This window comes from Hakea prostrata, chromosome 2 (assembly GCF_041222555.1).
Source record: "Hakea prostrata isolate BN-2017 chromosome 2, UWA_Hpros_2, whole genome shotgun sequence".
NCBI lineage: Eukaryota > Viridiplantae > Streptophyta > Magnoliopsida > Proteales > Proteaceae > Hakea > Hakea prostrata.
Window position 1 is genome coordinate 55388755 of NC_142601.1, and position 12897 is coordinate 55401651.

The following is a 12897-nucleotide window of genomic DNA, read 5'->3' on the forward strand; positions in this document are numbered from 1 at the left end:
GTGTCTGTTAAAGCCGGCTTACTGATACAGTGCTGTAGAAAATGTAAATGCAATTATTTGAACGAGGCAGATTACATTCAGATACCATCTTTATCAGAAAACACAGAACAAATCAGATACAGTTGCAGTGGAATGAAAGCAAGAAAGAAAAATAGCCACTTGGGTCCTAGTTTTTCTTGGTGCAAATCTGGGAGCAAGAGCTTACACAACTTCCCACTTCTTTCACACCTGCAAATGAATTCCATACATTTCAGTTTATGCAGAGAGATATAGAGACAGAGAGATAGAGATACATATATATTACCTGGGTTCTTTCTGGTGCTGAGAGAGGCACAGGAAGATAGAGCACAACCAAGGTTACAGTATTGCTCAGTGAGTGGAGAAGAGGAAGTAACATTGTGAAGGGATGAAGCCATTGAAGAAGTAGAAGGGATCAAGCAGTCCTTCAGGCAACGTAAGGTACAAGTGCAAACAGTCTCATTTGGGTTCAACATACACATAATAAAACATGGGCCATAGCAACTGCTGAAACCTGCTGAGGTCTCTGTTGTCAGGAACCCCAAAACCATCACCATCATCAGCACTAGAACTGCCTTTCCACTGTTTCTTCTCTCCATCTCAACCTCTCCTGATTTCTATTTCCTATAGCTCTCAGGTCAATGTGTTTGATCTTATGAACCCTTTGAGGCTTGCTTTTATAGGTGCAGAACCTTAACCCAGTACTGAATTTCTTTCTTGGTGAGGCTTGGGGACATTTTACTGTTGAATTTTGGATAAGCCCAACTCACAAGTTGGGCCTCAATTGTTTTCCGGCCCATGAACAAATTCACATGTTCCAACTTCAAACCCGAGGCTACTGAAGAGCTTACTGGGTTGTAAATTTTGGATGAGCCCAAGTCATCAAAATCTCAAGTTGGGCCTCAAGTGTTTTCTGGCCCACGAATAAACTAGACTTTACACTTGTCCATTAGTCACATCCAAAAATTGAGGACCTACTGAAGAGCATTTATTACTGGGCTAATGTAACCTCAATCTTTGGATGGGACTAATGGACAGTCCTCATCGGGGAAATGAACTCTCAAGTTGGGCCTCAAGTGTTTTCTGGCCCACGAATAAACTAATGGTTTTACACATGTGGCATTTAAGTAATCCAATGGTTATCCAGGTTGGTAATCCAATTTAAAACTAAATTATGTATTATTATTACTCACCCATAAATTTGAATTTAATTTCAACTCTCAATCTGTTGGATAACCATTGGGACTTAATGCCACATGGCACAATCCTTCATGAAAGGGAATTGAGTGAACCTGATAAAATTCCTGTTCCCATTCCATGATATATTTGTGTTCCATCCCTTTTGGGCTTGTAAGAGCCTATTGAAAGGCCTTAATATGCAAGTTCAAATCTTCTATCCATGAAAGAGTGGAGGGTATAAATCTAGAGTTAGGATCGTTACCTTTGTGGGTAGAGGATTGTGTTCCCTTCACATATTTCTATTGCAAAAGATAAATTATGAGTGGACCCCATCCTGAAGGGGTGTGAGAGAAGTAAAATCTTCTACTTTGCAACCTTGCAGGTAAAGGATCCCAAATATACGGAGAGAATTTACCCTTTTACCCCGATCCCTCCCGATGAATAACGGATCCCGATTATTTAACATGCTTGGATGATTGATGACATTGATAATGACCATAACAATGAGATGTAGACAACAATTATATTCTATTTAACATATTAATCCTTGTCCATTTTTCATTTGAAGAGTAGGTAACTAGGGATTAACACTTTTAAAGTGGATTATAGTCAAAAAGCACACCTCATATTTTCTAAAGTGAAATGTGATTATGACTTGCACTTTAGGATATTTGATTATCAAGCACAGTTACAATCTACCAAAGAACGAAAGAGCATTGTTTCACACGCTTTTTTATCTTTTGTTCACCCCTTCACTTTTCGCTAAACTATACCTTCAAGTTCCAACATCCAATTATTAATAAAACAAGCATGTTACTTGCTTGATAACATGCTTAACTTTAAATAGACCAAAGTGAAATGTAACCTCTTATCTCACGCTAATCACTCCAATGCTTCAAAAGATGTCCACGAAAGTCTCCAAGAGAAAAATATCTTAAAATTCACAACAAGACAAGTTAAGGCATATAATCCCAACTTTAAAGTTGATTAATCATTGTATTCTTAGATCTGTACTACCAATTATAAACTCTTTTCCCATTTCCATCCAGTAGTCATTCATGGTATGAGTATGAATTTGGTACAATATTAAATGTATTGATCTGTTGATTTTGAATATGACTAAATCACCTACAAGCCATTAAGGGCTTGCAAAGCAAAAGCAGTAGAAAATGAGTGCTTGGGAGGCCACCTCCGACAGACAAGTCAGTATGTGCACAGCACTAAGAAGGCTCTAGACATATGCAGAGCTTTGATTGAGCAGAATAAATCAAAGATGTCTAGGGCTCACTACATATTGTGAGGTATGTATATCTCATTATCATAACATGTCTATTTGCTATAAAATGCCCTATGGATGAGGCGAAGAAATCTCACCATGTGGCTGACCACCTAATCTTTTTTTTTTTTGTAAATAAAAGAGGGGATGTAATAACGGAGCCCCACCGGAGGCCTAGTATAGTCCATAGAAGCCGGTATGACTCATGCCTAGGCCAAAGAACACACAACTGTCCAATGCAGAGAAACAAAGTAGCAGAGGGGATTTGAACATGGAACATGAGGTTTATCAAACCACTTGAGAGTGAGCTTGTGACCACTAGACCACCACCCCCGGTGGTGGTTGACCACCTAATCTGGAGGGTTCAGTTTAGTGTAGAAATGATTGAACAACCCATCTCCACTCCTTAGATTGCGGGGTAAACTTGAATGCTATACATTTACTATCTCAACTCTCTAGATTGAGGGACAGACTTAAATGTTGTGCATTAAACACGCAGCATGCATTGAAGTTGAACCCTTTGATTGAAGCGGTGAATCTTTCTAATTCATTCTCTTAGTGTTGTCACCTCAATAAATATGCTGATTACCCAAAAAAAAAAAAAAAAAAAAAAAAAAAAAAGAATGATGAGTGTTGTTGCCTGTCCTATGCTGAGTCACAAAACATCCTCCAAGGGCCCCACTACGTGCTCTGACTCTATCAGCAAAATGGTAATACTTAATAGACCCTAAGGTACGTCTATAAGATACTAACCATTTTCTAAAGAAGAAACACCCACTGTTAGATCTGTTAGTGCCACTGCACTAGCGCACATACAAGCTCAAACTGAAGCACACTACCATGAGCCATGTAGTGCTTCACACCTCCACTTATAGCTTTTCCACTCTAGATTCTTCACTTCCACATAGGCTCACATGTGGGCCCGTATAATTAAAAGAAAATATTAAAGTGGGCCATAGCCTAGTGATTCATATAAAAAGAATGGGCCTTTTAATTATAACCTTTTTTCTGGGCTTGTAACTGTAATAAATACACTATAATAACAGATCCACGGCCCATTTTCCTTTGGTTACTGAGCTTCAAAGGTTAAATTAATTCAGCTGTCAATTTCAGGAGCTACAAAATTAACTGTCTTAAGTGTCTCTAACCGCATGAGGCCTCCATAATTAATCGCATAATTAGTTTATGAACAATAGGGCGAAAGGAAATAATTATGCTACTTAAGACTTTAACACAATGATTAGATATTTGACTTTGTTGTGAAACAACCGTTACACCATCATAGCCGGTATCCGGTCCCACCAGATGAATCCCACCCTAGCTTTATCAAGATAAGATCAGACGGTGATGATGTGATAAAGTAATACCATTTTTGGGTTATCTTTGTCTTTTGCTTGGATGAGGGGTATTTTTGTAACTTAAAAGCGTACAAGCGATGATGATTTCAGGAGATTAAAAGCAATTGGTTTTTATTCCTTTCACGATACGGTAATAAAGATGCTCCCAGAAGAAGAAGATCAATTTCCATTTACTCCATTAGACATTAGTCCAAGTTCTTGAAGTTGGAGCGGAACCGAAAAGCTAACGGCGGGAAAAGAGAAGAGAAGAAAAATATATAAATATTTTCCAAAAGTGGTTGTTTCGTTATAGAAATCAAATCAAGAGAAAAAGAAAGGGATAGAAAAGTCGTTCTAAACAATCTATCTATTCTCTTTTCTGTCTATTTCAGCTTCAGGTTTTGCCATTATAGATCATCGAAGAACTTTGCGATGAATCAGTCTCTGTTCATTTATAGATCTGAAGATTGAAGCGTTCAAGCTAACCACTTGCAGGTACGTCTCTACAGGAAGAGTCTTCCATATTCTTTAATTGCATTTTCCATTACTATTTCGAGTTTAAATCGATGTCTAGCCTTCTCTTTTTCTTCTTTTGCTTGTTCAGCATTTAGTTTCTCTGTATCTGGAGCTCTAGTATAAGGAAATGGACTTTAGATAGATGTTGAATCCCTTAGAGTTCTCTGCGAATAATTATTCTTTTTCTTGTTTAGATTTTGGAAGCGAAGTAAGAGCTTTGCCTTAGATTTTTGGTTCATCATATTTCAAATTTGTAAGATTCAGATAAGCATTACTCGAGATCACATCAACTTCACGGGCTGGATTTGAGGTTAGGATTGAACTGGCTAGAATAAAGTGAGTGTTAACAGAAAAAGCAAAATCAGTAAGCAAATAGCCGAGAATCAATGACCACTAATGTTCCTGCATCTCGCTCAATTGGAGTTTTAGCGTAGAAACTACAATGGGAGGGGTACTTCAGTCACTTAAAGAAAAATAAAGTTTAAATATCTTGAAGGGAGAGAAAGGAGTCTGGGTGGGGGCTTGAAGGTGAAGCAAGCAAGACCTTCTCATCGCTTTACTCATTGGTGAGTTTCTAATCCTGATGCTTGTACTCTTCTACTCCTGATGCTTGTACCCTTCCACAAGGATCTGAAAAGCTCTCTTTTCCCATTCTTCACGTACTCTACCACCTGGTAGTAGTTAAATACTTGATCCGTATGTCAATCAGTATATGCAGTTAGGTATCAGGTTCAATAAAAGCGATCTCCTGGGTAGGGCCATGATTTAAAAATTGTATCTTTCATATCCCTTGATTCAACTTGTCGGACCCATCAATCGATTGAGATGCAACTTAAACCGTCTAAATCGTTCGGTTTTACACGTATAGGCTGCACACATGTTCTGTGATGGCTCTCTGATGTTGTCGTGCATCGCACGGATCTCGACGTTGTGTTGGATGATTTCTTGAATGGTGTGATCTCTAAATGCTTTCTCTGGTTCTTCTATTATTAGAGATTACTGAAATTTCTGCAATTGGTTATTGCCTTAGAATAAACGGTTGTGTGAATTCATATGGAACGTGTGAAATTTGTAACAACTTCTAGTTTTTCCTCTTATACTCAGTTGCAGATAAAAGTACTCTTGGGTTAAAGTTAGAATGAGATATTAGTTCTGTTCATGGCTCTTTATAAAACAGCATTACCAGTACAGAGGACGAGAGGAAGAAACAAATAAACGAAATGGACAGCAGAAGCAGCAGTAGTACTAGCGAGAGGTTCAATGAGTTCATCGAGGACTCTTGTTGCAGCCAATTCTGCATGGGACCCAATCCTTGGATGGCCCGGTATGTATATGGTCTAATTTTTCTGCTCACGAACTTGCTGGCATGGGGGATAAGAGATTACGGTCAAAGCGTCTTGACGGAGATGGAGAGTAAGAAATCAATAATTTCTTTCTTTATTCCTTGTCTTTGCAAGAAGTTTCTCGCGCAATCTTTGGACTATCTGGAACATCAAACCAGTGCAGTAACTGGAGCCTTGATTATTGAACCCGTATGGTTTTGTCTGCGTGCAGGACTAAAAGGATGCCAAGGTGGTCGCTTCTGCTTGGGTACCGAAGGTGTTCTGCGGATTAGCATGGGCTGTTTTGTATCCTCTCAATGAAGTAGGAAAGATTCGTAAGCCGTTATGAAAATTCAATATGGAAAACATGTCAAGTACCACTATATTTGACAGAAATTCCAAATCTGCAAAATGCCACTAGAAGTAAATTTGGAGGTCGAGTTCCCACACCCTGTTTTTTTCCCAGAAAACTACAAAAATTTGAAAAAAAGGTTCTCTCCCAGACCTGGATCAGCCATTTTTGTCGGTTTGAAGCCGATATTTAAATGCGCTTAGTTTACAGAACTGAAAATGAGTACTGAAGAAACCTTTTTCAGTATCAACTGAAAGGCTTCTAATTAAGTTACTTAAGATTTCTTTTGCTTTGAACCTTTCAAGTACAATAGAGTATCATCAGACAATTGCAAGAGTTTTTAGTTTGGGAGTTACAATTGTTGAGTACTGGACTTGGCCTGGTGAGGACCATTCTTTTGACTGGACTGTAACTCCATCTCAGGGGAGAATGAATCTGAGCTTCAAAACCGTTCTATTTAGTCAACCTTGAACTGTAAGATGCCTCGACAACAAAGTAAAACAGTCATGCAACAATGTATTGGAGACTAAATTTACTCACTTATTGGACCCTAATGTCCTGTGGCTCTTTCCCCCCATCCAATTTTGTTGACCAGCTTACCCTTGTCTGTATTTGTAAGACAGCAAGTGTTTCAGTCCAAACTGAAAATTACAGCTTTTCTACAACTAATCCCCTTGCTTGTTGGTGATTTCTTCAATTCTGTTTCTCTGAGTGATCCTTAAGTTTTTGAGCAGACGTTCTATTTCATAATGTGTCTTTCAACAGCTGGCGCATCCAAGTTGAATGAGCGTAGAGATACATGGCATTCTAGTTGGTGGTCTGCCAAGATTGTTATGTGGATTGCATTGCTAGTGCTTCCATTTTTTGTTCCCTCATCATTTATTGAGCTCTATGGTTAGTGTAATTATGCCTGTCCATCATCCTATATCTGTTGTTGTGTTTATATTTCCCCTGTTAACGGGTTAGTCTATAGCAATTGCTAAAGCAATAGTTCTCTTGCAGGTGAGATTGCACATTTTGGCGCCGGGTAAATGCAGACTTTCCTCTTGTTCTTGCTTCTATTCTTCCAAATCCAATAACTCTTGTTCCCCACCCACGCCCATGCCCACTACTACCCCCCCCCCCCCCCCAAAAAAAAAAAAAAAAAAAAGGTCTAGAAAACCAACTCTCATGGAAACTGAAGAAATTTCATAAAATTTATTGTTAGGCAGTTCTTCTAATTTTTCTCAAATTATTATTAGGGTCTTCCTCCTGATTCAACTCATTAGTGTGATCAGTTTCATAAAATGGCTGACTGACTGCTGCCACTCAGAGAAAAATGCAGACAGATGGTAATGTTCTTTCAACACCAAATATTAGCATGGAACTAGAATAAAAATTTCGGTTGAGAGTATGATTGTCATATTTAGTAAGAGTTAAAGGCAGCTTTACATCATACTTACAAAAGTTCATCTTGTTTTTCAGAATTGGTCTAATTTTCTTCTCTTTTACTTGCGACCAATGGAGACCCAGTAATTCTGCCCATGAATAGCAATCTTTGAAATATATGCCTTTTATAGACTTGTATAGAAATGAAATCTTAGAAACGTTTCGGTGTTATCTGAGTTCTTTGAGAACAGCTGCGCGGTTGTTGGCATGCCACTTGAGTGCATTTCCCCAGTGAGGTTGTGGAAGAAACACCATTGTTTCACATTTGTGCCATTAGGCACCCCCTCACTTCCCCTCCCATCCCTCAATAGGGGTTAGAAATCTCTTGTATTTGGTAGTTGAAATCCCATTTGGCAAATGGGTAGCATTGACCCAAAAAAAGAAAAAAAGTCACATGTTTTTTTCCTGGCATTAAGATATTTAACTTGCAATTCAACAGAAACTTGATGCTTCATAACAAAGGCATGGACATATTTCTGTTTGTAATCCTGAAGACTTGACGTGCAGAGATAGCCATTTATCCATGATGATTAGATTCCAGTAGGTAATCAATATCCAGTAGGTCCTACCAAAATCCATGAAGAGTCCAACAGTATTAACCCATATCGGTGTCCAAAATGCATTTAGACACCCCAGAGAAAATGACAATGAAGATCAATCTTTTGTTACACATCTCTAATCAATACTAATCCACTTGAAAAATCAACTGCAGCCGCATCCATGTGATATTGCTGTCAAGTGCTGCTTATGTTTTTTGCTTCGTGGGGATCATCCTGATGTACATATGGTATGCAAGTCAGCTATCTTGCCTAGCTAACATCTTCTTCATCACTTGGACACTCATACTGCTGCAACTGATGACCTGTGTCTCTATCCATCCAAAAGTAAGTTAGAGTATTCCATTTAATATATTAGTTTCCACCTATTTTTTTTTGTCTCACATTGTTTTAAACAATTGCTAGCTTCTTGTTAGAACAGGTAAATGCTGGCTTCTTGACTCCTGGCCTTATGGGGCTTTACGTTGTCTTCATTTGCTGGTGTGCCATTAGGAGGTATTATTAAACAATTTCTGAAATAATTTCATATTATGTGCACGTGTGTGTGTGTGTTTTTTTTTGGGGGGGGGGGGGGGGAGGGTTGGAATAGAGAGAGAACTGGAATCCTGATACAAGAAAACGTCCAATAGTTGAGTTTCTCCATGCTTTTTCACTTTGTCTTTCTTCAAAAAGATTTCCATTCAGATTCCTGCATGGCATCTTATTCATGAGCTTTTAGTTTTATGGTGATATTAACAGGTAGAAATATTTCGCACAATTTTTTTTATTATTTCTCTGTTGTGTTAGCTGTAATTCAGTTTTAATCTCTAGTTCTTGCCCTGTCAACAGTGAACCGCCCACAGAGAATTGCAACAAGAGTTCAGAAGTAGCAACAAGGGCTGACTGGCTTACAATCATAGTAATATTTCAATCTGCTCAAATGTTTTAAACAAATTAATATGTTAGATCTTTTAAAGTGATTGGTGGTATTTTCTGCATAAAAGAAAATTAATAGAACAAAAAGCATCTTTCTCTTCCAGGCCTTTTCAGTTAAAGGAATTCCTCTTCTATAGTTATCACAGTCAATTCTCATGACTGATTTAATTGGACTGCTAGAAATGGATGTGGGTAGCCAATCCCAAATAGTTGGGAACTGGAAAAGATACTCATGATCCATCAATTAGAGTCAGAAACTATAGCTTACTTGCTTCACAGGGCAAAGGCCTTGACTGTGCAGGCCAATTTCATAGTTGCATGAGCCTTCATTCACATTTTTCAAGGTCCAGCCATGCATTTTTCCTTGCTGTCATAGTCTGATAATTGAATTCCATACTGTGCAGAGTTTTATTATTGCTCTAATTGCAATGGTAATAGCAACATTTTCAACAGGCATAGATTCAAAATCTTTCCAGGTTAATCCCGCCCATTGAACTACTTTTTAGCTGATAACAAATTCCACCCAAACTGTGTCTTACAAAAAATGGGTGCAGTTCAGGAAGGATGAAACAGAAGCTGAAGACGATGTTCCATATGGCTACGCATTCTTCCATTTTGTTTTTGCAACGGGAGCCATGTATTTTGCTATGTTGTTGATTAGTTGGAATGCTCATCACACCATGAAAAAGTAAGCATCCATATTTCAGTTAATTTCTCATCCAGTTGTAGCTGCTTCTAATGTGTTATTTACTGAAAGTTGAATGCTTTGTGATACCATTGTTTTGTTTCCAGTTTATTAGATCATCTCAAAGTTTCAAAACTTGATTTTAATCCAAATACAATAGCAAGGTAAGGAGGGTTGTTGGTTGAATGAGGACTGAATTTACCTGGAGTATTCATCATGAGTGAGCATATCTCACGTATCAAATTTCTTTAAACCTCTGCTTACAGCATAGTGGTGTCTCAATGAGGTGGGAATGGGACAGATGCAGAAACATTGGCATGAGCCAAATAGGATTGAATAGCCTATTCTGTTGTCATTCTTCTACCATTTCACATCTTATGAGCTCAAAATATATTAAACCAAAGGATCTTGTTCATGAACCTTGCAGTGCTAACATCAATCAGACTTTGGTGGGTCCCAGAAATAAGGAACGGCTCATACCATTACATAATTGTAACAATAAGTATGGGTTAAAACCGTGTCCAGATTTGTCATTGACCTCTAAGACACAGGGGATGTTTTTAACCAACTTTGAACAATCTAAATATACTTTATCAGCTGACTGTAACCTATAACATTGGTGTTAGATCCTTTAGATCTTGGATCCACCATGTTAGGCATTTCCTTCCACATACAACTTTTGAACTTTTACAATGTTTGCTTTAATGATCCCCATATATAAAAATTCCAAGATAGACCTTCCCCCCATTTGAAACATACTGAACAATTTTTAAATTTTGCAGGTGGACGATTGATGTAGGTTGGACCAGTACATGGGTCAGAATTGTCAATGAATGGCTAGCAGTTTGTGTTTACTGTAAGCACATGACAACTTTTCAAACATGATTTTCCTAGAGATCACCATGCATAGGAATTGTGAAGGAACTCAATCAAACCAAATATATACTGCTGAACTCCTGTCAGCTTAGTCATACCGCAACCCGTGATCCAAGCTCAAATCTGAATTTCATTTTATTGAATACTAGATATCACTTAAACAATTGCTGGAAGTCATCTAGACGTGCCACATGGAAATCCTGACAATTGGCTGTGGTGGGATTGGTCTAGATCAATTGGCTATGGTGGGATTGGTCTAGATCAATTTCAGACTTAAAATTTGATCTCTTACATTCCCATGCATATCCATGGATTCTGTGTATAGGTAGACCTCAGCATCTCTTACCCATTTCAGTTTGAAACTTGACATTCAGGTAGGACATGCTGAGGTCTACCTATGTCTGCCCAATGCCACTAGGTAGAATTAGTTAAATGGGTTGCCTAGCCACTTCTATGAAAATCCACATGAACTCTGTTAAGGACAAATTTTCTCTAGTCATTTACATCCCCATATGTCTCCATGGTTCATGTTAAAATTTGAAACTCATATCTTTTTATTCGACGCCCATTTTATCAAGACAATTAATTGCAGATGTTATTATTGTGGAACCCAATATTCTAACTAAAAAAAGATCTGATCTTCTGCAGTATGGATGCTGGTTGCCCCACTGATATGGAAGAACAGACGGACAATGGAAAACACTTGAATTGTAAGAAAATATGTCATTATAATTCTTTATTTCTTCACACAGATTTATCTGATGTACAGAAAAGTCAAATCAAATAAGCACCTATACTCAATTCCTCGAGGCTGTCAAGAAATGCCTCCCACCTTCTTGTACCTGTAAAGAACCAGATGCTTGCACCAGACTCTGGCCGGCTCAACAGAAGTTAATTTGTGCTTACACGTGACTAGTTATTGATGCTGAAATTGATGTTTACAGATTCTGCCAAGTTACTTGAGTTGGGAATCTTATCTGTTATACACTTGAGAATTTTCTATGATCCTAATGCATGATAGATTCCTCTCTCCGCCTTTATTGTACATAAGTGGGTTAGATTCCTTATAGTCCTATGTTGGTTTTCATAAGGAAGTTGAGGCCCAAACTTCCTGTGAGTGTTTCTAAGTCACGTATTGTTGATTCAGTGCACTGTAACCTATGACAACTAATTGAGATATTGACATGGATATGCAGTGAGCTAGTGTTCACTACTGAACTAATCAAACATTTTTTTAGATGCAATCAACTGTGAGGGGACTCTGGTTGATGCCATTGTGTCTGTGGTGGAACTGACTTGACCCAAATTCGAAACCGAAGCTGTCTAAACCTCATTTGTGGTCTATTAATAAAGGTTCACAAATTTTTCTCTCTATTGTGACTGTTCCTTTCATTTTCTGCTCCTTTCTGGATTCTACTGTCTAAACCTCTGTTGTGGTCTATTAATAAAGGTGTACGAATCTCTGTTTATTGTGTGACTGTTACCTTTCATTATCTGCTCCACTCATAGATTTTATCCTTTTCTCAGGTTATTTCTCATGCCCCTTCTCACTTAAATCTCTCCTCCTTTTTTTTCTTTTCCTGTTTATGTTTCTCTTTTCATGACTTTTCTTTCTTAATATTCTTGCGTTTATTTGCTTTGTCCACCCGTTTCTGAGTGCTACTAGCAGGTCATGGTAGAAAACTGATCTCAGTTGTTTTCCTGAGATTCAGGAATGGTACTGGTAATAAGTGTGAAGTCTGTAAATGTATGCATGACTCATTTTGAATTTATATAAAACAGCAGAGTGAAAGAAAACTATTCCATATATTATTAGATTGTCAGTGGGTTACTAAGTGAAAACATGTGTTGAGCATGCAATGCAATCACACAGGCATTGGAAGAACCACGTTCTATCAGATAGCTGGTAATTGGATTATATCTTCGGAGGAAGTTTTACTTGGCACAAGAACATTTTGGCAAATAAACTAGTTCATAAAGATACTTGAAACGGTCATATTAGTCAGGTACTGCACAAAACAAAGCCACCATGGAAGCAAAGAAGACTTACCTAAGCCCTTCAAAATGCCCAAGAAGACGAAGGCAACTAATGGAGTTCTGACATCCTTACAATCTCCATGAGTTTGGGACCTAAATGAGCTTTTTCTTCCTTTCCATTTTGATTTCATCTAATTATATTTGCTGCATTGTGATATATTCTCCAGAAATGGAGGGTACATCACTGTGACTTAAAAAGTGCACCAGCAGAAAAACGCTAGGAATTGGAATATGCTTATTTAGTTCCTGAGTGGACTTGTACAACAATCCATTTGGTTTATTTTTTTATTTTTTATTTGGATGCCAAATCCGGTTTCCAAGGCTTTGCCTTGACTAATCCGGTGTTCAACCCGGATCGCACACCTGGCTGTGGTGGGTGAGTTTCTCAACAGAAATTTT

General features: G+C 38.1%; 2 protein-coding genes across 5 annotated transcripts; one reads left to right on the top strand and one right to left on the bottom strand.

Annotated features, from left to right (window-relative positions):
• On the bottom strand, nucleotides 1-628 carry LOC149024993 (thionin-like protein 2). Its single transcript, XM_089145182.1, has 2 exons — nucleotides 305-628; nucleotides 1-228 (listed from the first exon to the last, which is right to left on the bottom strand). Exons 1-2 carry the CDS (start codon nucleotides 615-617, stop codon nucleotides 167-169), a joined length of 375 nt encoding a protein of 124 aa, XP_089001308.1. The 5' UTR covers nucleotides 618-628; the 3' UTR covers nucleotides 1-166.
• A 3412-nt stretch (nucleotides 629-4040) lies between these two features.
• LOC149024994 (uncharacterized) lies at nucleotides 4041-11994 on the top strand. 4 transcript variants are annotated; one of them, XM_089145183.1, is made up of 13 exons: nucleotides 4041-4305; nucleotides 5431-5739; nucleotides 5881-5954; nucleotides 6735-6894; nucleotides 7003-7027; nucleotides 7242-7331; nucleotides 8141-8312; nucleotides 8407-8480; nucleotides 8814-8883; nucleotides 9305-9376; nucleotides 9455-9588; nucleotides 10368-10441; nucleotides 11110-11994. In XM_089145183.1, exons 2-13 carry the CDS (start codon nucleotides 5547-5549, stop codon nucleotides 11166-11168), a joined length of 1197 nt encoding a protein of 398 aa, XP_089001309.1. In that variant the 5' UTR covers nucleotides 4041-4305; nucleotides 5431-5546; the 3' UTR covers nucleotides 11169-11994. The 4 variants fall into 4 exon arrangements, with proteins under 4 accessions (XP_089001309.1, XP_089001311.1, XP_089001312.1 ...); XM_089145185.1 differs by having other exon boundaries at nucleotides 5437-5739; XM_089145186.1 differs by having other exon boundaries at nucleotides 5518-5739.
• Nucleotides 11995-12897: the final 903 nt, after the last annotated feature.

Excerpts from the sequence above, each read along its gene's own strand:
- LOC149024993 (XM_089145182.1), bottom strand. The coding sequence starts at position 617 with ATGGAGAGAAGAAACAGTGGAAAGGCAGTTCTAGTGCTGATGATGGTG. Across the intron at positions 229-304 it reads CAGCACCAGAAAGAACCCAG|GTGTGAAAGAAGTGGGAAGT; the intron begins GTAATATATATG and ends ATTCATTTGCAG.
- LOC149024994 (XM_089145183.1), top strand. The coding sequence starts at position 5,547 with ATGGACAGCAGAAGCAGCAGTAGTACTAGCGAGAGGTTCAATGAGTTC. Across the intron at positions 5,740-5,880 it reads CGTCTTGACGGAGATGGAGA|GACTAAAAGGATGCCAAGGT; the intron begins GTAAGAAATCAA and ends GTCTGCGTGCAG. Across the intron at positions 7,028-7,241 it reads ATTGCACATTTTGGCGCCGG|GGTCTTCCTCCTGATTCAAC; the intron begins GTAAATGCAGAC and ends AATTATTATTAG.